Here is a 24,804-nt window from a genome sequence, read left to right as displayed (position 1 = left end):
ACATTTCCATCATTAGCTAAGAGCTTCAAGGTATGGGACAGCTAGTCTGGTAGGGGATGCTAAGTGCCCTCTCTAGAACTGGAAATGCACTGAATACAAAATTTGAAAAATTCTTGAGTTTTAAAGAAAGGTATCTGATCAACCTTGATGGATTCGCTCATTCCATCAGTACAACAATCAAGGACAATTTGGGGCTGTCTGCAATGGAGAATACCATCTGCATCCAGAGAAAGAAGTGTGGAGTTTGAACAAAGACCAAGGACTATTTCCTTTAATTTAGAAAAAAAAAACCCTGATATTTTATTGTCTGATCCTGCTATTTCTTAAGGATATGATTTCTCTCTCATCACATTCAATTGGGATCAATGTAAAGACTGATAAATTGCCTTCAGTGGGGGGTGGGGGGTGGGGGGAGGGAAGTAAGATCAGGGGGAAAAGCTGTAAAACTCAAAACAAATAAAATCTTTATTTAAAAAAAGGTATCTGAGTGGAAGCATGGTCCAGTGGGGCTCCTCCTACCTCACACACTTGAGTTTGGGTTTTTCAGGGTGTATGGGGCAATGGGGTTCAAGTGACTTGCCCAAGATCATACAGATAATCAGTATCGACTATCTGAGACCAGATTTGAACATAGATCCTCCTGACTTCAAGGGCCAGAGCTGCCCCCTAGGTGCTTCTTGTTCTTAATATGAATATGATATCCTATGAAGGCTTCTCTCTCTCTCCCAAATTCTGATGTGGAAAGCTTGCTGAATCAAAACATCAGCTCATGTTAACAACACTTAAAATGAACTGTTTCCAGTACAGAAAGAGTCAGACAAAAGCAAAACCATCCTCCAATCTGAAGATTTTATAAAATTATTAAAAACGGAGAAACAAAATTATTTCACAAAAAAAAAAAAATCACATCTGAAGGAGATATTTATTTTCTAAACATCACTATTTCAGTCTCTCTTGAAAAATACATTCCGATGAGTTTCTTCTTGTATGAAGTTACCCCAGGGAGTCACTCACCAAGCAGTTCCTTTTCCAATACTGAACAGGCTAAAGTTCATTTAAAGGTTGGTATTATTAACCAACCAAGGCATCAAACAGGCAAACTGCTTGTATCTCGTTCTTGTTCCCTGGAAAGACCATTTGATTTATTGTCAGACATGGAAGTGCTTTCTTTTCTTATCATGGTAGCAAAAAGCATGTCCATCATCCCCAAAGCTTCCAATAGTTGTCCTTGGTAACTAATCTCTTTTTCCACAAGCTCTTGAAGTACCAAAAACTGTTTGTCAATTACTGATGACTGTCCAATCACAGGTAAGTATATGTCTAGGGGGGAAAAAGCAAACAAACCATGGTCACTAAAACATCCTTTCCACTCTGAGGGCAGATGTACTTTTATAACCAGTAGAATTTGTATTAGTGTTTGACAAAGTGTCAAAACCACTTGTTTTGTTACTTAATAGTTAGCATTTTTTTAGTGAAGGCGTAAGCATAGAAACCATTTGTACAATAACTACAGTCACATCCCTCTATAAGAGATCAAATGAGATAACATAAGAAAACATTTTTAATAAAGTGATATATTACTGTCAATTATCAATCTGACATATTTGAAATGATTGCTAATTATGTATGAACTGAATTGTAAGTACAATTTTAGCATTTTCAAAATTTTATTAAATTGCTTAAATCTGAAGTCCTCAAACCTTAGAAACAAACAAACAAACTTACCAATAACCATTTCAGCAACATTGATCAAAGCAGGGGTAAATCTTGGCTCAGCCAGATGTCTACAAAGTAAAAAATTGGTTTATCAGAATCAAAAATTGGAAGTCAACACTGTTCTGTTATACCAATTCTATAAAAATCAAAATTTGGAGCACACTGGATTTCACATCAGAAGGTCTGGTAAAGTTCAAATCCTGGCTTTAGTGACCCTTCCTGCTTAAATGACTATATGTCCCTAAAAGTTTAGTCTCTTCCATTGTTTCCTCATTTGTTTAATAGAAGTTAGAAAGGGAATTATATTTCTACTACCAACTTCATGGGACAGGTGTGAGGAAAGTATTATGTGAAATATACAAGTGTGAGTTACTAAAAGGGAGATGGACCTGCACCTGTATATGGTGATCTTCCACCAGGTGAGGAAACTCTCCTTCCCATGCAGGTTGGCACCTTCTTTGCACTTAGTGCTTTATAGAGCTGCTCAGAACAGTGAGGGAAGTACAGATGAACTTGGAAGTACAGTGAAGCAGGACTTGAATTCAAGTCTTCCTGGCTTCAAGATCAACTCTCTATTACGCCATGGTTCCTCACTCTTTTAATAATTTCTCTAATTTGGAAACAAGGTTTTCAGGTTCAAAAGACTGTCGTTTTAAGAACTACAAAGCATACCTTATCAAGAAACTAAGAATAATACTAAGTTGTTTTTCATCTCTCCCTGCAAGGGCATTTGAAAGAGTTCCTCTTCGATTTAATTCTTGAATGACAGCAACTGTAACTTCAGGCTGTTTGACTCTAAACCTGGGCTAAAATAAAATGGAAAAAAGTCAATCAACCTGAGTAGACAACACAGTATACTCCAAAGTCAAAGTCATTAACATTACTAAAACTTTTTTTTTAAGTTTTTGCAAGGCAATGGGGTTAAGTGGCTTGCCCCAGGTCACACAGCTAGGTAATTATTAAGTGACTGAGGCCGGATTTGAACTCAGGTACTCCTGACTCCAGGGCCGGTGCTCTAATCCACTGCTCTATTCACTGCGCCAACTAGCTGCCCCACTAAAATATTTTAAAAGGTTTTTCTCCTGTGTTCTTGAATTCTGGTAATTACACTCCACATAAAACAATTATAGGGAAAAAATGATGTTTCTCACCTGAAGGACTCTATCAAGGGCTTTGGAAACCTGAAAGCTCTTCAAATCTCTGTCATATGTCTCTAAGTATGTCTTTAATGGTCTGCTGACCAAAACATCATCCTAGAAAGACAAATTTTAAACAAGAAAAAAATCTAAATTTTTCTTTGTAAGTGATTTTTTTCATTATTACTTTCCACAGAAGCAAGGAAGAGAGAAATTTATCAATTCAATATTGACTGTAGTTTATTATATTGCTATATCATTAGGTAAGCAAAAATCTAAATCCAGCAAGTAGAAAAGAATGAGAACTTCATTTTACTATCAACTGTGATAAACACACATGGTAAATATTCAAACTACAAGTATCATTATGCTTACAAGATAAAATATAGGAAAGTGGGAAGAAATTGAATTCCACTAAGTTGTATTACAACTATAATACAAAGTTATAAATTATATATATGTAATAGATAAACTAAATGCTAAAGAAATCATAACTTCTACCAAGAACCTTCTCTTCTGAGAATACCTTATAAAAATACTCCCCCCTTATCAAATCTCCAATATCATTCCTATTTTGTCATTCAAAGAATTGATGCTTTCTAATAACTTTCTTTAAGGGCTAGCTTGGCCATTCTTTAATGAAGTACAGTTTATGTTGAAAATAAAGAAATGAAGGGGTTACTTTATTCTCCTCCTCCTCCTGAAATACCTGCTTTTTCATGTAATTTTTCCCTCTAACAAAGGTTCTATACGCAGGTCTTCGTCTCCTTGGAAAAGGATCCTTTTTTGCTTCAGGTTTTCGATGTTTAACATTTAGCACTCCATTAGTCATTCCTACAACTATAGTCTCGTCTTCACGCTGAAATGAATTTTTAAACATTGTTAAGTACTGGCGAACCAAAGTATGTTGTACCAATCAAAATTCCTCTTTATCTTGAATAGGCTTTACAGGGATATTTACTGCAGCTTATTATATTGCTATATCATTAGGTAATCAAAAATCTAAATTCATCAAGTAGAAAAGAATGAGAACTTTATTTTACTATCAGCTGGGATAAACACACATGGTAAATGGCTTATATTTTCATACTGCTTCACTAAAAATTTGTAAGATAACATGAATAGCGTTAACTACATCTTGGAAGAGTTTTAAAATATTTTTATTTCTTCTCCAAACTACTGAGTCTTCTTAAATTCTCACAGTTAGTCTTGACTACTGGACTTTCCAAAGGGATGATAAGAGCATAGATCTGGAGCTGGAAAGAACATCAAAGGCCATTCAATCAATCAAGGAACAACCCCCCTCACTTTACAGATGAATATAAAGAGCCCCAGGAACAAGTCTAAGGTCACAGAGTTCTTTGAATTATGATTCTTATACTATTAAAAACTCTAAATAAATCAGTGATCCTAAAAAGCCTTCAATTTGTTTAGAGGAGAGAAAATATCATACACAGGGGAGAGATTCTTTATTTTGCAATTTCTGTACTAGGGTGGACATTGGATCCCTGGCCATCCTTCCCAGGACTAGATGCACCTTCTTGTAAGCCCTATACAATGGTCCTAGAAGGAGAACTGGGAATACTCTTTGCTCCCCCAATATTATTTTCATGCTCTCCCCCCTCCCTCTGCCATCATTCTCTTCCTTTACTCAACAATCCAGATCCTGATGTCCTTAGTTAGTATCATCTCCTTCATTACCCCAACTCCTGCCCTCCTCAATATACCCAACATCTATAACCTTCTAATCCCACACTCCACCTATTACAAACAGGAGTCATGTCCTTGCTTTTGCCACCACCCACATCTATTCCATATCCATATTCAGGAACTCTGAAGTTCTTTTTTATCCAGTCATAATACCCTATGACTTCCATCTCTCCCTATGCCTTCTTTCTCCCTAGGCTCCCCTCCTCACTCTCCATTGTTTCTCATTCATGCCACAGTTGCCTCCTCACCCTTGAAGACCATTCTGCCCCTGGCCTTTTCACAACAGAAAGACATGAGGCCCCTAGGCTCACTTCCACTTTGGAGATTGGAATCTCCATTTTAAGGAATGTCTAGTCATGTCTCCATTCTTCTCTGGGCTCCATTTCTCTGACTCTCTGAATTTATGCCATGGTACCTCTCTCCCTTCCCTCTGACCATTTTCAATTTTTTTTGATGCCATAACCTTCTCCCTTAGAATATAAGGTCCTTGAGGGCAGGAAATATCTTTCTTTCTGCTTATATTTATATTCTTAGCTCTTAACACAATGTAAGTTCTTAATAAAATGCCTGTTGGCTTATTTCTCCTAAAATTATTCTGTGACCTTTAATCCCTCGGGCTCTAAGCACTTTTCTTCCTTTTTCGTCACCTCCTACCCCCTTTAGATGACCAGCAATACTACTTTCCTCCTCCATTTCTGAATCCCTTGTTCTCCTGAACTACTGTTGCTCACACCTTGCCAAACTCTCATCTTGTAAAACTTCTACCAGCCACCTCTTCTGTTCCTACTTATGTGCTACCAAAGTCAGAAAAAGTCATATAATCACACTGACCGGCTCTAACATACTCATTGTATTTCAACTCACCATAGCAAGACCATTCTGTCCCTCTTCTGCTAATTGCCCCTATCTGACTTGGCACAGGAGCTGTCCAATACCTTCTAATAGTGTCTATTCCCAAAAATTGCCTTGCCTCTATCTTGTAATACACTTATACAAATACATGACTAGACTCTAAGTTGAGAGAACAGGGTCATTTCATTTATCTTTGTATTCCTATAGTACCTAGCACTATACCAAAGTGTACACAGGAAGTATTTAATAAATGTTCGTTGGATTGGATGCGCTTAAAAATTGTGTTCTTCTTAGTTCTCATCTGATATTTTGGTACATACTGCACTGTTGTCACTGAGTCGTTTTTGTGTGCAACTATTTGTGATGGGATTTTCTTGGCAATGATACTGGAGTGGTTTATCATTTTTTTTTCTCTAGTTCATATTACAGATTAGGAAATTGAGGCAAACAAGGTTAAGTGACTTGTCTGGAGTCACACAGCTAGTGAATGTCTGAGGTCAGATTTGAACTTAGGATCTTCCTGACTCCTGACTTCACACTCTATCTGCTAGCTACCCCATATAATACATTACATTAAGTCATTAAATGAAACAATATAATATTTTCTACACAGTCTCAAACATTTCTGGCAGGAGAAAATTCTTCAGACTAAATTATGAACCCTAATTTTCTAATCTGTCTAGAATGGATAAAGGCTAGTTTAAAGAAATAAACACATAGCAAAAGGAACCCTGCACAGATACTTACTGCCAACGCCAGGCTTAAAATTGAGGCCGCATAATCAAAACTGTGCACAACTTTGTAGGAAGTCGTGCTGTACACTTTCACTTTCCTATTAAGAAGAGAAACTCAGTTATAACTGTTCTTGGAACTTTTTAGTAAAAAGTACACAATGCATTATAAAATATAAAATGTTTAAGAAAACAAACATGAGCATAAAGATGTACTTATTAAAACACGAACAATGATATGAACTATCAAAAGTTTCAGCATGGAGCTTCCCAAATTCAATAAATCTGTATTTAGAAAAATATCAGAACTACAGGAAGAACTAGAATCTAGTTCCCTTTCTCCATGTCCAGCCCTCTTTCCACCAGACGAACCTGATACTCCTAAAGGTCTATCTTTTTTTCACCTTCGTCACTTATATAGATTGCAAGAACACTTACAGGAGTAAAGTCATTAACAGAACAAAACAGTAGGTAATTCTGCTGCAGGTTGTACTTTATTGAGACTGTTGAACTAAAATCTATTGAGCCTGGAGTCAAACTGCAAGAGATCAAGCTGGAGCTGCAGAGTGGACAAGGAGATCTTTCTGGCTCCTTCAAGGACTCAGGTCCTCTGGCACATCCCAGAGTCACTCCAATAGGGGAGCCAAGAATACTGGGTCCGGGATCTGAAGATTCACCCTCTTCTTCTTAAGAAAATCACTTCAATTCTCTGGCAATTTGCCTATATTAAATAATCAAGTCCACAAATATCATTATGAAATGTGAATAATCCCTAATGAAGATCCAGGCAAATTTTACCATAATCAGAGAAATAAAAGGATCAATACTGGCAAAATCTACCACTAGTTAATTATCATTAAATATTTAAAACCTAGAATTAAAAGACCTTTAATACTATATCTAGTTTAATTCTCTTGTTTTACAAGATACAGAAACTTAGAATTTAAGGATTATAAGATAAAGAAACTAAGGATTGAAATAAGCCTTCACTATCCATGAGGACTCCAAAGGCACAGTAGGAAGTTTTTAGACTTTCAGATAGTCAATTAACTTTCTTTCTTTCATTCATTTACCATATACCTATTATAGACAGTGCTTTTACTGAATATTAGAGAAGACAGAAGAATAAAAAGAGATTCAATCCTTGTCTTCCCAAAATTGTATTCCAGGTTTAAAATCAATTCGCATATCTAAATAAAATAACTTTGACATAATCAACAAATGCTGCATATCTATACTAGTGCACCAACTAAAGACTCAAGGAAATACAAATTTACATTTATTAATTTATTAAGAAACAATGCCTTCAAAGAGGAAATACAGACTTTAATACTGTAAAAGTTGTAGAGGAATACTTAAGGATGGTTAAAAATTGTTATTGTATATTTACTCAGGCTAAAAGTACATCAGGACAGCAAATCCTAATGTTAAGATGGCAACTATAATAAGAATAAAGAAAATTTTCTGGGATTAAAAAAAAATCTATTTTGCTAAGGAATAAGATTCTTAGCAAAACGATCCTCAAAGACAGTTCAGTCACCTACTTGTCAAAACCTTAAACTTTTAAGAGAACGAGATTTAATAAGCTACAAAAGAGTGATGACATTTTAAAGAGCCAACTGTTTCCCAGATGATGGAAAAAAAAAGTTCATAGGACTATCACTGGAAGTACTCATTGGACAAGTTGACTTATATCTGAAAAAAGTTAAGTATTTTTCCCAAAAAATAAAGGAGTTGAAACAGTCTGCAAACAATGTTCCATTGACCCAAAGACACTATAATTTACACTGGAGATATGAAAACAAAGGAACAAGGGGAAAAAATTGTACCAAAAAAAGAGGCAGAAGAGATAAAGTGAAGCTGAACAAATGAACAGGTTCATTTAAACAGATGGATAAACAGGTATAACTCCCTCAAGTAGTGACAACTACAGCTCATTCATCCATCCATGCCTTCTCATAATCCTGAAAACATAACATGGTGGGGGGGGAGGTGGCTCCATTCATGTATGGATCACAAGTATCACAAGTTCACAGCTTTAGAACTGGAAGAAATCTCTTTTTGGCAACTGTGGACTCCAATGGAGTACACATCAGATATCCCAACCACTTACTTCTATTCCCAAACTATGCTTCTGATATTATTCTTCATGCCAATTCTCTTGGCACAAGATGCTATCATCTACTGATAACCACCATGCATCATTCCATTGCTCTCTGGTTCAATTGCTATTTTGTTTCCTCCCAGATTATGGCAGTCCCACATTCACAGTCACATAGCGGCAATGGTCATTAATGGCACCTTGCAATCTTCCAAATGCAGTTAGACCTCGTCTCTTATTCAGTTCTGAGTCCATTATTTTTCTATAGTATTCAAGATACATGTAGAGTTTTACAGAGCATTTATTCAAATGTATATGAGAACCAAGAGACAATAGGCCTATTCCAGCAAGCAAACGTCTTACAAATGCCTTGCTTCCATATTTATGGTTGTGTAAAATTCTCTGTTGCTTTATTTTTCAGAGAAAGCTGGAAGGAAATTCTGTTCCACTAGATTAAAGTTTTTATTACAGTCAACAAAATGTAAAGAGCAATCTTAAATTTGTTATACCTTTCTTCAACTTTGTGACTGTGAAATTATATTCTGCTGTAGAATGTCACTTGTAAAAGTTGCCTGTTTCTTCAGGACACCTTCATCAAAAATATTCTTGAATTACAAGTATGAAAATATATGTCCCTAAATTTAGTTACTGACATTTTTACATTGCTTTTGGAGGCAGTAAAATCAGAGATGTTTAAAATTAATTGTTCACCACCCCCCCCAAACAGAAGTGCCTCTACTAGGGACCCATCTCCACTGGGCATATTTAACTCCAATTTCTTTAGTGTCTTTTAGTTTTTATTTTCTTTAGTTCTTTCTACACCTTCTTAAAATACCTTGAAGATTAAGATATTAAGAAATCAAATGAAGGGGCAGCTAGGTGGTACAGAGAATAGAGACCTGGAGTCCTGGAGGATATGAGTTCAAATCTGACCTCAGACACTTAATATTTACTAAGCTGTGTGACCTTAGACAAGTCACCTAATCCTATTGCCTTGTAAACCCCCCCCCCCCAAAAAAGTCAAATATAGAAAAACACACCATGGAGAACTATATTACAGAAATCCTGACAGACTTTTCTATCTTCCATCTGTTTGTTACCCTTGTTCTTCTAGATTTTTTCCCAAGCTTTCTGTAAAACTTGCTTTCCTCCAGTTCTCATTTCTTAATGAAATGATGTTCATTAAATTACCAAAATCCAACTCTGGAAGACTTTATAATCCCATGTTACCCTTAGTTGCCATCACTCTCCGCATTGGCAAAAACAAGTGCTTTCTGGCTAAGTTGTTTCCAGGCTCTTTGGGTCTCTTTGTACTACTGAGAATGTCAAGATTAACATGATTCAATTCCTCCAGCAGTACATCCTCCAGACAAGTATTTCACATTTAGATCATCAACAGGCAACATCTGTTAAGTGATTGAAAAATTGATTCTCAATGCTTTTGGATCCTTTTAATGTCATTATCAATGAAGAAAAAAAGGGACCACACTAAATCAAGAGTCATTTTGTAACTTTCTTTACTTTATAGGTTGCAATGATCAAAGAATTCATTCACCCATGGGGAATTACAGGATCCTCTCCAAACTTATCAAAGTGAGTCTTCAAATAGCAGTCTGCTGCTGAGACCAAACTTTCTAACCTGAAGGAACCTCTTAGAGCTTGTTGCTCTGCTGACATATCCTTTGGAAATCCAGGGTCCTTGCTATGCAACAATGAAATATCAGATATGCAGGAAATTAAGGATATAAAGGAAAGGACTAGAAAAGTTAAGACAACATATTGAAGTTGTTCTTTTTTATAGTGATCTTTTTTTTAAGGTTTTTTGCAAGGCAGTGGGGGTTAAGTGGCTTGCCCAAGGCCACACAGCTAGGTAATTACTAAGTGTCTGAGGCCGGATTTGAACTCAGGTACTCCTGACTCCAGGGCTGGTGCTCTATCCACTGCACCACCTAGCTACCCCTATAGTGATCTACTCTTAAAACAACAGGTAAGCAACCATATTTGGACTCGCTTCAGTACCTAAATGTACAGGGAGAGGGAGCAAACACACTTAAGCGGAAACTGAAAATGATTTGCCTAAAACAAATAGATGAAAAAAAAGATATAATTTTAAAACTACTTGAGATCAATTTTTAAGAGACCCCAAAAAAGTTTTTTTTAAAACAACCCCCAAAATCATGAATTAAACTAAAAAATCCTCAAAAACCTAAAAGGTGACACTAAGAAAATAACATCACTGGCCCATACACATACTTTCTCATTCCTCTAGAATCTCTGTAAGAATAATCTATGTTTTTCTATAAATAATCAATAATAAAAATGTAAGATGGGAAAAGGCTTTCTCAGTCAACTTGCTGCAGTAGACCATTTTTTCAAAGTCAGGAATAAAAAAGAGTGAAACGTGATGAAAAGCTCCCACTATATTTTGTTGATTTTTAAAATTATCTGAATTATTCTGAACTTTCTGTTATAAAATCTATCTTAAAATGCAGACCAGAACAGGCTACAACATGAGGTGAATCAGATTTCAATGCCAAAACAAAGTAAATTATTAAGTAAAATTATCAGTCCAATTCATTTATGGTTTTACTTATGAGTATAAATATCCTATATTAAAATCATAACAAATATAATGCATTAAGTGAATATTTTTTAAAGTATCCATGATATTAAAATAATTCCTTTTTATAGATAATACCAAGAACCAAACCTGGAGGGTAGAGTTAAGATGGCAGCATGAAGGCAGAAATTTCCAGAACCTCATCCCTAAAAAGCTCTAAAAATTGCAAAATTATGACTAGCCAAAATTTAGAGGGGCAGAATCACAGAAAAATTGAGTAAACAATTTCCCATTCCAAGACAACTTGGAAAACCCAAGGGAAAGGTCTGTTTCATTGGAACTGGAGGTTGAAAAGAGCTGCAGCACAGCCAGGCCATGGCCACACCCCACAGGAGCAAACCAACTCCAGTCTTCCAGGAACAGTCCATGGGGTGCCTGGGTCCCTGATCTGCGGCAGAGGGGGCAGTTTACAGATCTCTTGGCCCAGGGATCACTGGGGACTGCTTGAAGGGTCTGTGAGAGAACTCTGCTGCACCAGAGTGAGCATGGAGCCTGGGCCAGCACCAGCCTTGGAGCAGTCTTATGGTGGCTGCAGTCACTCAGCAGCTGCTTCCAGAATGCTCAGCCCACCACAGACAGTAAGGGGATGGGGAGAGATTGCAGAGGTTTCTCTGCTATCCTTGGGGCAGGACTCTGCTACTTTGCACATACTCAGACCTTGGTCATATTCTAGGCCCCCATACCACCATAGAGGAGTAGGAACCCTCCTCACAACTCCAGGGCAAGAATTGAGTGCTTGTGGTCATCCATAGACCAAAGCACAGGTCAGGAGCACAGTCAGAGACATCATAAGAGCTTGAAGGAATTGGGGGTTCCAGGGGTATCCCAAAAAACCCCAAAAGCTTTGAAAGTGCAATAAATTAGTCATAGGCCAAGAAAATGAGCAAACAACAGAAAAAGAACCTGACCATAGAAAATTACTTTGATCCGGGAGCAGCTAGATGGCACAGTGGATAAAGCACCAGCCCTGGAGTCAGGAGTACCTGAGTTCAAAACTGGTCTCTGACACTTAATAATTACCTAGCTGTGTGGCCTTGGGCAAGCCACTTAACCCCATTTGCCTTGCCAAAAAAACCTAAAAAAAAAAAAAAGAAAATTACTTTGATCCCATGGAGGATCAAAACACACTCAGAAGATGTCAAAGTCAAAGCTTCTGTATCCTAAGCCTCAGAGAAAAATAGGAAATGGGTTCAGGCTATGGAAGAGTTCAAAAATGACTTTGAAAATCAAATAAGGGCAGGGCAGCTAGGTGGCTCAGTGGCTAGAGCACCAGGCCTGGAGTCAGGAGTACCTGAGTTCAAATCCGACCTCAGACACTTAATAATTACCTAGCTGTGCAGCCTTGGGCAAGCCACCTTTACCCCATTGCCTTGCCAAAAATAAAAACAAACAAAAAAAGAAAATCAAATAAGGGAGGTAGAGGAAAAAAGTGGGAAGAGAAATGAGAGCAATGCAGGTAAATCATGAAAACCAAAATCAGCAGCCTGGTGAAGGAGATACAAAAAAATACTGAAGAAAATAATATTAAAAACCAGTTTAAGTCAAATGGAAGAAGCAGTCCAAAAGGCAAAATGAGAAGAATTGCCTTAAAAACCAGAATTGGCCATTTGGAAAACCTCTCTGAGGAAAATAATTCCTTCAAAGGTAGAATGGAACTAAAGGAAGCTGATAACTTTGCAAGGAATCAAAAATCAATAAAATAAACCCAAACTGAAAAACTAGAAGAAAATGTGAAATATCTCACAGGAAAAACAACTGACCTGGGAAAGAGATCAAAATTATTGGGCTACCTTAAAGCCAAGACCAGGAAAAGAGTCTAGGCTTCATTTTTTCAAGAAATAATTCAGCAAAATTGCCCTGAGATCCTAGAAGCAGCAGATAAAATGGAAATTTAGAGAATCCATTGATGACCTCCTGAAAAGAGATCCCCAAAAGAAAATTCCCAGGAATATTATAGCCAAACAAAACTCCCAAGTCAAAGAGAAAATACTACAGAGGCTGCTAGAAAGAAACAATTCAATTATCATGGCACTAGTCAGAATTACACAGGATCTGGCAGTGTCTACATTAAGGGTTTGGAATAGGATATTCAGGAAGGCAAAAGAGCATAGTTTACAACTGAGAATCAACTACCCAGCAAAACTGAATAATATCCTCTTTCAGAGGAAAAGATGAACTTTCAATGAAACAGGGAACTTTCATACTTTCCTGTTGAAATGACCAAAGCTGAAAAGAAATTTTGATCTTCAAGTACAGGACTCAGGTGAAGCATAGAGAGGGTGGATGGAAAAAGAAAATTATGAGGGATTTAATGATGTTGAACTGCGTGTATTCCTGAATGGGAAGATACTGAGAACTCATATGTAGCTTCTCATTTATAAGAGCAGTGAACTGATGCTGAGCAAGATAAGCAGAACTAGAACACTGTACGCCCTAACAGGAACATGGAGGTGATTATCAACCTTAATGGACTTGCACATTCCAACAGTGCAATAATCAGGAAAATTTCAGGGTATCTGGGACAGAGAATATATTATCTGTATCCAGAGAAAGAACTGTGGAGTTTAAACAAAGACCAAAGACTACTACCTTCAATTAAAAAAAACTGTCTTATGAACTACATAATTTTGTTATCTCTAATACTTTATTTTTTCCCTCAAGGATATGATTTTTCTCTCAACACATTCAATTTTGATCAATGCATAGCATGGAAACAATGTAAAGATTATCATTTATAAGAGCAGTTAGAAGGTGCATAAATAGACAAGGTACAGGAGAGAGTTGAATATAATATATAAAAATGGAGTCAATGAGTGATAAAGGGAGAAAGGGAAAGGAGAGGTAGAATGAGATATATTTCACATAAAAGAGTCAAGTAAAAGCTTTTGCAATGAACTGGAAGGGGGGAAGGTAGAGGGAATGAGTGAGCCTTCATTCTCATCAGAAATGGCTCAGAGAACAGAACCAAAAAAACATTGTACACCCTAACAGCAATGTGGGGTGATGATCAACCTTGATGGGCTTGCTCATTCCATCAGTGCAACAATCAGGGGAAATTTTGGGCTGTCTGCAATGGAGAATACCATTTGTATCCAGGAAAAAGAATTGTGGAGTTTGAAGAAAGATCAATTTAGAAAAAAAAAAAAGCCATTATCTTATTATGTAATTTTGCTATCTCTTATACTTTATTTTTTTTCCTTAAGGATATGATTTCTCTCTCATCACATTCAATTTGGATCAATGTATACCATGGAAACAATGTAAAGACTGGCAAAATGCCTTCTGTGGGGAGTGGGAGCAAGAATAGGGGAAAAATTATAAAACTCAAAATAAATAAAATATTTCTTTATTAAAAAAATGGCTCAGAGAGGAAATGACATGCACACTCAATAGGGTATAGAAATCCATCTTACTCTAGAAAAAAATGAGAGGAAAGGGATGGGATAAGGGGGGGACAGAGGAGAGGAAGGGGGGGTATGTGATAGAAGAGAGGGAAGATCATAGGAGAGGATAGTCAGATACAACACACTTCTGAGGAGGAATAGGGTGAAAGGAGAGAGAGAGAATAGAATAAATGGGAGGGGGGGAGGAATAAGATGGAGGGGAAATACAGCTAGTATTAGCAACTCCTCTGTTGGACTAATTTGATAAAGAAGGCAACTCAATCCATAGACAGAAGAGATGGACTCTAAACACAGACTGAAGTATACTTTTTTTTTTCTCTCACTTCCTATCTCTTGAGGTTTCTCTATCTTTTTGGGGGGCAGAGGGATTTATGTTTACTTTCACAACCAAGATTATTGTAATAATATGAAAATAAATAAACCATAAAAAGATGATAATAACAAGAACCAAGGAAATAAAAAACCACTTAAGAGCTCAACAAAGTTGCAGGGGGTAAAGGAAAAACAAAATAAAACTATTCCTATGCAAGGTGTATTCAGTTTTTTTGTTGGTTTTTTTTGCAAGGCAAATGGGGTTAAATGGCTTGCCCAAGGCCACACAGCTAGGTAATTATTAAGTGTCTGAGACCGGATTTGAACCCAGGTACTCCTGACTCCAAGGCTGGTGCTTTATCTACTACGCCACCTAGCCGTCCCTATTCAGTTTTAAATATTAAAAGCTTATAAAAGCTTAAACTGCTCTAAGACTTCTAGGATTCCTTATATACAAATAACAAAGAGTTCACATCCTATCTACCTATAATTTGGTCTTAGTCATTTAACCTCTTTAAGCCTATCTCCTTATTAGTAAAGTAGAAATGATACCACTTGTCCAACCTAACCTGGGGTTGTAAAGGAAAGCACACTGTAAACTACAAAACAATATACACAGTTCGAATACTGTAACAACACAACAAACTGAATTTTTGGAAATGGGAATCAGTGAAGGAAAAAATTTATTTAACTGTAATTTACTTTATAGCCAACTTTGAGAAAGAACCATATCTATTTTCATCAAGTTTTTTATACACAGCTCCAAGAAGGATTTTTTTCTTAATTTCAAGACAAAGTTAAGCCTCTGACCAAAATTAAAATACTGACCTGTCCAGTGATCCAGAAAGTAGTCTTTGTCCAGAACTGCTTAGACATAAGCATGTGACAGTTTTGTGATGATTTCTCAAGGATACTAGCAATTGTCCTCCTTTTAGAATATCCCAGACTTTAACATAGCGACCTCCTAAGAATTAGAATCAAATACACATGTTAATGAGACACAAAAGTGCTTTAGAAACATAAATTGTTATTATTGAACAAAATGTTGTTCAATTTCAAAGTCCATTTTGTTTGAAAAACAAATTACCTGAAACTTTTTATGAAAACCAAAAACTTGAGAATGCATTACTTATTAATATCTGTTTATATTGATTAAAAATGTTATATATTTATGATTATGAAATACTATTAATTTAAAGAAAACATACTTCATCAAAATTATGACCTATTTGATGCTTGTCTTTCATTCTTGAAGAAGACCATGACATCAGGTAGATGATACCATGACAAGTATATGAATTGGATATGGGGGGTGGGGGGGGGGGGTCCAGTGGTCAAACATGGATCAGGACAACTGCAGACAAGGCAATCAAAGTTAAGTGACTTGCCCAAGATCACCCAGCTAGTAAGTGGCAAGTGTCTGAGACCACATTCAAACTCCTATCCTCCTGACTCTAAGGCTAGTATTAACTGAGCCATCTAACTTCCACAAAATTATGATCATAGGAACCCAGCCTGTATATATCTCTTTTCTCAGTAAGCAGATCTTCTCTAACCTGAAGCCTTCTCTAGAAATCTTAATTTTTAAAAATTTGTTCCTCAGAATCACAACAACAAAGAGAAGAGAGGGAAAAAAAGTCAGGGAGATCTATTCGGGGCTGGGGGGCTTGAAAGGGGAGTATAATGGATTGGGAATAAGATGCACATATAACTGACAAAATAATAGAAACATGCACACTTAATAACTATGAAACTTTCATGACTACTACTGAGTTTCCATTTTTCTCACAGTAAAATTAGGGAGTTCCATCAAGTAATCTCTAAATGTCTCCACTCTGCTCTAAATCTCACAACCCTAAATCATTCATCTGGGGCTCAGTTCTCTTATCTGTAAAATAGGAATAAATAACTTGTACTTCCTATTCAATTAGGTCATTGTGAAAAAGTCATGTTGAACCTAAAAGTTCCATATAATGTGAAATATTATTAATGGCTTAATATTTAGCTAATTTAAGTTCCACTATATCAAATACAGTAATTCTCTTTATGGAAAGTAACTTATATTAAAACATGTAAATATTACACATAAGTTTGCAGCCATTTCAGGACTACAGTGACTATCTTTCTAACTTAAAAAGAAAAAAGCCCTTAGTTTTGTCTCTTCATGTTGAACAGTTTATCTAGATAAACCAAAGGCAATATAAAAACAAAACTCTCTGTCCAAACTCTATGTAGAACATGTCCAGACTATTTGGATTTCTTCAAAGATTCAGCTTCCTACTGGGTCATCAAGCTGAAGATTGCCCTAACTTTGGCTCTGACCAAAAGTCTGCAGCAATCCCTGAGCTGGAGAGACACAAAAGCACTGACAAGGTATGGCTGCTGAGGTTCTTTTCCTTCTTAAAAATAACTATGATCTTCTTAAAGTTTCAGGTACTGAATTCAAAATTTAAGGTCAAGAATAATCCTGTATTAGATAATAACAATAATGGTAATTTATGTTTATTTAGTCTTTTTTCATGTCCCCCTTAACATCTGCTCGATTCTCTCTACTCCTTTAACAACTTTTAAATATTCAGGTACAAAATGAAGTTATACAAAGACAAATTGCTCAAATGAAATAAGGAAATGTGATCTAATAAATGACCATCTATAATTCAGAAAGGAAATAATAGGTATACAATGAGAGGCCAATTTTAAACCTCTTTTTTAAAAAAAAAATTGAAAACCAATACCTGCAGAAACTAAAAGGCCTCCAGATGGGAACAGCAGAACACTCTCCACAGGTTGTCCATGTTCCACAGTCAGCACACTTTTCTTCACTCGAGCATCAAACATTTTTACAGTATGGTCATATGAACCTAAAATATCAGTTTATGCTTTATGAAATTGGTTGTCTTTTTTAAACAATTCACAAAGTTCAAAGGCTTGGCTAAGAGCACAAAAGATCCCAGGACATCTATGTGTCCACACTGAGTATAAAACGTGCCTTGAAGACAGTGGAAAAGGAGGCTCTGGAGTCAGTAGGTCTGGCTTCCAGTCAAAGGCCTGATCACTCTTGCCCATGTGCCCCAAGGATCACTCTGAGTCTCACCTTCCTCACTATCCAGGGAGAATGGAATGAGATGATCCCACCTGTAGCCTCCAAATCTTAAAATTCTCATGTCCAACATATGGAACATGTTATGTTTTCCTAAGCGGGGTCTAGCTTTCTTTTATTTTTCCTTTGTTCCTGCCTCCAGAATCTATGGCTTTTTTCCTAAACAAGTGAAGGTGTAAAACCCTGGTGGAGGTGGCTACATAAATCTAACTCTAGCACTTTTGACACTTAACTACAACTGAAGTCTCAAGGTTGATAACTGAAATGAATCTGCCCAAATTACCATGTAGGACTATATATCCTTCCTTTCTGTTAAAAATCAGAAAACTATTAAAATGGAAAATAATAAGATGAGTGCCAGGTCATCCTTCTATTAGGTGGTCTTGTTTAATAGCAAGGTATTGTCAGAGAAGGAGAATTTTTCAATAGGAGGTAACTGATATCTCAAAACAAAATGCATCAATAAAAGAAGGAAGGTACCTGAACTTGCTATGATACTGATTAACTTTGCAAGGGGCAAGAAAAGAATTTTGAAGGCAGTCTGCTACTCAGATATACAGACTTATCATTATAGCTTTACCATAGACCTTCAGATCACAAGGGACCTCAGTAACCAATGAGCTATAAATCTCTTCAATTTACAGATGAAACTAAAGGTACTACACTAGCTTCAAAGCAAATAATAACAGGGGTACAGAGGTGGGGAAGACAGGGGGAGGGAATAAAACAAAGGACAATATTATGCAAAAAGGAGAGGAAATAAAATTAATTTCACTATGAAACTAGAAAAATTTCCCCCTTCTCTAATAACAAAAAGTATACTGCTATCAAATCATCTTCCTCAGAAAATGTTAAGCTAACCTGTTACAAGGAGATCTGCATTAAGTTTGCTAGTACAACCACATCTCACGTAATCTGTATGCTCATTAAAGGATAAAATTTCAGTGGCATTCGGGATGTCCCATAACCTAGTAGTATAATCATCTGCTCCAGAGAGGATGCGGTATTTGTCAGCTGTAAAATCTACCATATGAACAGCTCTGAAAGATAAAAAATAGTAAAGTATCATAAGATTATAACAGGAATTTTATTTCTGGTATATTCTGATAAAGTCAATTCTCAGCAGCTATTAAAAATAGTAAAAAGCCTAAGTGGATGACTGGAGGTGAAGAAGAGAACTGAGAAAAAATGAAGATCTGTTTGCTCCAATTCAATTTAGACATCTTACATTTTCACACTATGACTAGGCTGTCACAGAACAAGAGATTAATGAAGCAGTATCAGTAAACTGATAATTTAATTCAGTTCAACAAAAAAAAAGGCTTACTTACAATGATACACATCTATATTGCAAAAACATTTATAATCTAATACGGAGCAAAGACATTTACACAAATAACCTATCATAAAAGTGAACATAAAAACATCTAAAGAGAGGTTCAGCCAAAGTATCGTGAAGAATTTGAGATTTTCAGTGAGTCAAAGTGCAACCTTTGGGGATACTGTTGCCCTAATGACATGTTTACATTTCCACAGGTAGAGGCAGCATGAATAAATAAATGTCTAGAGTGCTGGTTTTGATGTCAGGAAGATCTAGGTGCAGGTTCTGTCACTGACACTTTCTAAATGCCTCATACTACTCTGGCCTAACTATATTTTAAGGCAAAGATGGTTACTATCTAACCTCCATAATGTGGAAGGCAGATTGAAAAACAAAGAAATAACAGGTACTTCTGCATTTGTGGAAACTTCAATAGAACTAAGAGAAAAACATAGTGCACATATTGTTCACTATCTTCAATATAGGTTCTATTAAATTAATCTTAACATTTCATTAGCAGTCAATCACCTATCTGGATTATGACAATAGCACCCTAATAGGTCTCCACATTCTCCTCATGGTAAATTTTCCTTCATGCCACTGCTCTAATAATTTTTCTTCTTTATAGAATGATCCAAAACACTTCATTTGTATCTAACGAATAAAATTCACTCTTTTTTTATTAGGCATTCAGAGCCCTTCATCTTTGGCTATTCCTTCTGTCTCTGTCTCTCTGCTTTAAACCAGGTTAGTATAGATGAAATTCTCTGTGCCTCCAATGTCCACCTTCTTCCCTTCATGCTCCTCTCTATTCCTCCAGTTAGCATGAATAACACATTACAAATACAGATCTTCATGGTAAATAATGAATTCCCTTTCAGACTTCATATAGAACTTTGCTTTGAATTGTATTAATGCACTTAAATCATCTGTGGCTTCATCTTTTCTCTCTACTAGATTGACAACTCCACAAGGGTAGGGAACAGATCTTATCTGAACTCTATGCCCCTCAAGCACCTATCGATACAGCACACTATCAACACAGTATATTCTTGTTAAATTAATTACATATAATAATGATTTAAATTATATATAAATTTCAGCCACAAAATGTCTGCAATTACCAGATAAAACTATGTATTATCAAGCAGTTTATCAGAAAGAAAACGGTCCAGTAGTTCTATGGAAAAACAATTCTGACCCAGTTCACTTCTAATAGAGATCCACTCAGCTACTTCTCACCAGCATGCACATCAAGCCCATAATACAGCTTCCTAAGTACCTCCTCAAAAGTCCAACCTGCTCCCTAGCTATCTTTAAGCTTGGGCTTTTACCCAATACCTAAACCTCCAAGTCAGGATCCATCAGTTTCCTTGAGGCTAGATCAGAAAATTAGACTAAAAAACGTACCAAGAGAAATCAGAGGCAATGCTTACTTTGAATGACCATCAAATTGTCTGAGTGGTGCCCTTCCACTCACATCAAAGAGTTGAACAGCACCATCTTCACTGCCAGCCACGAGTAGCCTACCATCTTGTCGATAGGTAGCACAGTATGCAGTGTCCTTGAAGCGGGAAAAGGTTTTTATCGGTTCTTGGGAGTATCGGCCATAAATATGAATCTATGACAAACAACAAAGATAAAGCAAAAGAGTTTCATGGATCCCCCCGCCCAGAATCAAAAGTTAAGCATAAACCACATAAAACTAGACTTAAGGATATCAAGTCTTACCCTTGAAGAAGCTGTGACAGCATAATTATATGGAGGCTCTGGAGAAAAATCTATTTTTGTCACTGCACCAAACTCTTTTATCTGAACAGGAGTCTAAATAAAAAATGTCATATTAATATACTTTCAGCATTGGTGGATTAATATCTATATAAATTTCTTTTAAATAATTTCTAAGAATTACTAGTGTGATTTATTTTACAAATAAATCTTTAAAACTGATCAAAAACTAATTTTTAAAGATCACAAATGCTTTATATTATAATGAGAAAAGGCAAAGAGGTTATGGTTTAACAATTAGGGATAGAATTATAGAAATTTCATTTAACAACTGACAAAATATTCAGAAATAAGAACAGGCAAACAAATTATTAGCCTTATCTTCAAGTCATTCACTAAATTAGTTTCTGAGTTGCTTTCAAATTTTTGAAACACTTAGACCATACTAATTTGGTATAGAAAGTCAAACCAAAACTAAACTGTATACTGGAAAAATTAATATAAATGAAAAATTACTTTCTACTAATTATTTCAGGTGCTTACCTTGTAGTTTTTCCAATACAATGTATCTTGAGTTATTTTCTCACCAAGTTTGGGAAATGTCTGAATAACAACTGGTTTATAACCAGCCATTATTCCTTACAACTGAACTATTACCCTCTAAAAAGGGTAATCCTTAGGTACAAAACAGTATCCTTTAATATTTTTAATGTCCTCTTCTTGAATCTGAAAAAAACAAGAAATATAATTTTTACATATGGACAAAAATTTGTACCCCTCTTACTTTCAAAAGGCTTTGAGGTGGCATACATAATAAAATGGTATAAAGTGAGTCATTTGAGTCCTAAACAAAAGCCTGAGTTGGGAAGGTTACAAGTTCTTACAATAAATTTGGGTCAGTTTTCTGACACTTAAGGCAAAAACTGAGGCAGAATTTTTGTTTTCTATAAACAAAATATATACATGTAGAGAAAGAATAAGTTTCGAACACGATCTTATAAAAGATACAGAAATGCTGTTAAACTGAACCTTCTATCAACTTTCTATAATTGAAAGGGTATAAAACAGGAAAGAATCTTTTCAAGATACTGAAATAAAATGGTTCAAGAAATTTGCTTTCTAATTGCCTAACAATGCAGAGCAAGAACTGGAGAATCTAAACAGAAGGATATTTAAAAAGATAGTTATCTGACAAATATCAGCATACTTAAGACAATTCTGGAGAGATCTTAATAGCATTTAATTTATGATCCAACCTTGTAACAACAACTATAGTGTGTGATTTGTTTTATAAATTGATTCAAGTGTCAGCAATTAATTTAGATAATAGATACTTAGACAACAAAACTAACCTTCCATTCTGGAAGTGTTTTTTTTAAACTAATTATAACTCTTGTTTCTCTGATGCCTTAAGATTTACACCACATTGGGGCAGCTAGGTGGTGCAGTGGATAGAGCATCAATCAGGAGGATCCGAGTTCAAATCAGTCATCAGACACTTAATAATGGTTTAGCTGTGTGACCTTGGCCAAGTCACTTAGCCCCACTGCCTTAAGTAAAATTAAAGAAAAAAAGATTTACAATACATTAATTCATTTTATCCTCACAACATTATGAGATGGGTGCTATATTTACTCTCTATCTTACAGATGAGGTAACTGGAACCAAAAGTAATTTGCCCAAGATAACAAAGTAATGTCTAGGTAGAATATTTAAGTCTTACTATTTTCAGAACCTCATTAAAATATTATATTAGGAAAACTCCCTTCTTAAAATTTTGATTCTAAGTATAAGTTTAAAGAGCTTGAGAGGTAGCATGGTTAAGTTGGTTAGAGATAACACCTGACACAAGTCACACAACTTCTCAGTTTCTACAATCAACTCTTTACATTGTAGACCAGTGACAGGCTCGCAGTAGAGGAACTTTCCACAGTGAGAACTTCTTGTACTAAAGAAATCATAGGTGTGACTTTTAAAAACAACCCAAAAAAGGCATCAAAAGGGTTATTTGAATTCAGTCCTGAGATATTATGGAAAATACTTTCTCAAGTTTAAAAGGAATCATTACGCCAATGACTGAATATAGTACCAATCACTGAATATAGGGAAGCAATAACTTAGAAACAGGTTTCCTACTTTTTAATGATTGTTTAAGCAAAAGCACATTATGCAAGCCAAATTAAAGGAGGTGCCAAAAACTCAAAGAGCACCAAAGAAATGAATTTACTGTATGAACAAATAGTCAATGAATAAATCCCCCTTTTCTGAATAAACCTAGTGGGATCAAAACTAATCTAAAACACAATATGTTCCTAAATAGACATATCTGAACTTCACAATATTCATCTGAAGTTTCAAAAACCTAATATTTTTGAAAAAAGCAATTACACACATTACAAAAAATTTTTAAAGACAAAATGCTTAGATCCTTTCTCTTCCCATATTTCCTCTAATGGGAGCTATGCAAAAAAATTGGTTAAGTGCTGGAGAAGTTTGAAATTCAAGCAGAAATTTTCTATTATGAAAGAGTTGCATTAATTAATACTGAAGCTGCAAGAAGTGGATGGAGCTTTGTAAGAGTATTTAAAAGTCTAATTCAGGGGTTCTTAACTTGGGTCTGTGAACTCAGGGAGGGGGAAAGAGATAGAGGGTTTGAGGGCATACACACACACACACACACACACACACACATATGTATGTATATACCATAATGATTTATGGCCTGTTCCCCAAGAAACCTTACTAGGCTTTGGGAAGGAGGGAAGGAGGGAAGGAGGGAAGGAGGGAAGGAGGGAAGGAGGGAAGGAAGGAAGGAAGGAAGGAGGGAGTATATATGAGTGTGTGGGGGTGTACCAACTTGTCAGTAGTGCTATTGCTCGGTTAGTGGAAGAGGTCGCTGTTTATATTACTTCTGGAAGAAGAGCAAGATATCTGGGAAATGATGCCACGACATGTGAGGGAGTAGCATTTAAGTGAGGGCATGCAATGCCAAAGTCACCAGTCTTCCTTTCTCTTCAGCAGCTATCTGGGTCCAAAGGCCAGATATGGATCACAAGGACTTGAACGATTCTGGATCCAGTGGGGAGCCTTGGTTTTTTGAATCACTCTCCATGCCTGGCCAATAATGGGTCTCTGGCTAAGCCTACCTGGCCCCTGTTTGGGACCTGACTGGTTCCCAGGGAACTCAAACTGCAATGGTTGCTGTTTTGGCCAGAAACCGTGAGGGTCTTCCCCATCCAGACTGGCATTTTGGGGAGGAGGGGAGGGAAACCATGGGGAAAAAAGGCTCCCAGCTTCGTTTCTTTCACTCAACAATTGGGTTTTACCCACCCAACGGTATTTTTTCCTCTTCTCTTTTGGAGTGGTCCTTCCTGACCTCCTCTCCTCCTCTCTCTCACGCAACCTTAAGGACCTGGTGGCCGTTAGTTACCTCAGTCAAACAGCCAGCTGGGAGGGGCCTGGCCTCAAAAAGCCCAAGTCTCCCTGCATCCAGGGCCATCTCCAGCCGTCCTGATGGATGCCGGGCCCTGGAGGAGGCGGTGAGGCCCCAGCCCCCTCACTCAGACCCAGTTCACCCGCTCGTCAGGGGCTTCTTCGTGAAGGAAGGGCAGAACCCCGACCTGCGCAGCAGCAGCCGTCCGTGCACATACCGACAGGCCCGGCACCCCCCTTTGCTACATACATGACCGAGCACACAGAAGGGGGGGCTCGTCCCCAAGCAGCGGAGTCCACGCTGGGAAGGTCCTCCCCGCCCCAGCCGAGGCCTGGCGGGCCACGAGGCGGCGGCTCCCGCGGGGATGGGGGCCACGGGCCCGGGCGCGGGGCGCGGTCCCCGGCTCTTACCTCTCCCCACGGCCGAGGCGCTTCTGCTCGCAGGGGCGGCCTCTCTGGGTCCTCGGGGGGCGGCTCCCGCTGCGGCGGCCCCGCCGGACACCATGCAGCCGAGGCAGGGCTCAGCCCTGGGATTCACGTGCGGCCCGGGCCCACGAGTCGTCGCCCAGTCGCCGGGGCTTCTTCCGGTCCCGTCGCGCCGAGTCTGCGTCACCCGCGCCCGGCGCTGCCGGTCTGACGTG

The 24,804-nt window shown here is 37.2% G+C and overlaps 1 protein-coding gene across 3 annotated transcripts; it reads right to left on the bottom strand.

Annotated features, from left to right (window-relative positions):
* Window positions 1–418: 418 nt before the first annotated feature.
* UTP15 (UTP15 small subunit processome component) lies at window positions 419–24,777 on the bottom strand. 3 transcript variants are annotated; one of them, XM_074207765.1, is made up of 13 exons: window positions 24,575–24,777; window positions 21,275–21,457; window positions 20,735–20,827; window positions 20,440–20,624; window positions 18,544–18,722; window positions 17,318–17,443; window positions 15,411–15,546; window positions 6,162–6,246; window positions 3,562–3,711; window positions 2,868–2,969; window positions 2,389–2,522; window positions 1,726–1,784; window positions 419–1,320 (listed from the first exon to the last, which is right to left on the bottom strand). In XM_074207765.1, the coding sequence occupies exons 2-13, from the start codon at window positions 21,362–21,364 to the stop codon at window positions 1,088–1,090; spliced, it is 1,572 nt and encodes a 523-aa protein (XP_074063866.1). In that variant the 5' UTR covers window positions 21,365–21,457; window positions 24,575–24,777; the 3' UTR covers window positions 419–1,087. The 3 variants fall into 3 exon arrangements, with proteins under 3 accessions (XP_074063866.1, XP_074063867.1, XP_074063868.1); XM_074207766.1 differs by lacking the exon at window positions 24,575–24,777 and adding an exon at window positions 24,062–24,409; XM_074207767.1 differs by lacking the exon at window positions 24,575–24,777 and adding an exon at window positions 22,084–24,046.
* Between the last annotated feature and the right edge of the window lie 27 nt (window positions 24,778–24,804).

The sequence above is a fragment of the Macrotis lagotis genome, chromosome X (assembly GCF_037893015.1).
Source record: "Macrotis lagotis isolate mMagLag1 chromosome X, bilby.v1.9.chrom.fasta, whole genome shotgun sequence".
NCBI lineage: Eukaryota > Metazoa > Chordata > Mammalia > Peramelemorphia > Peramelidae > Macrotis > Macrotis lagotis.
The sequence above is the reverse complement of the archived record's forward strand: the minus strand, read 5'-3'. Positions and strand labels throughout refer to the sequence as shown.

What these genes read in the sequence shown, in the direction of transcription:
- UTP15 (XM_074207765.1), bottom strand. Translation starts at nt 21,364, where the DNA reads ATGGCTGGTTATAAACCAGTTGTTATTCAGACATTTCCCAAACTTGGT. An exon ending in TGCAGATCTCCTTGTAACAG is followed by an intron (nt 17,444 to 18,543) that starts GTTAGCTTAACA and finishes CTGATATTTTAG; the next exon opens with GTTCATATGACCATACTGTA. An exon ending in TTTTAAGCCTGGCGTTGGCA is followed by an intron (nt 3,712 to 6,161) that starts GTAAGTATCTGT and finishes AATTCATTTCAG; the next exon opens with CGTGAAGACGAGACTATAGT.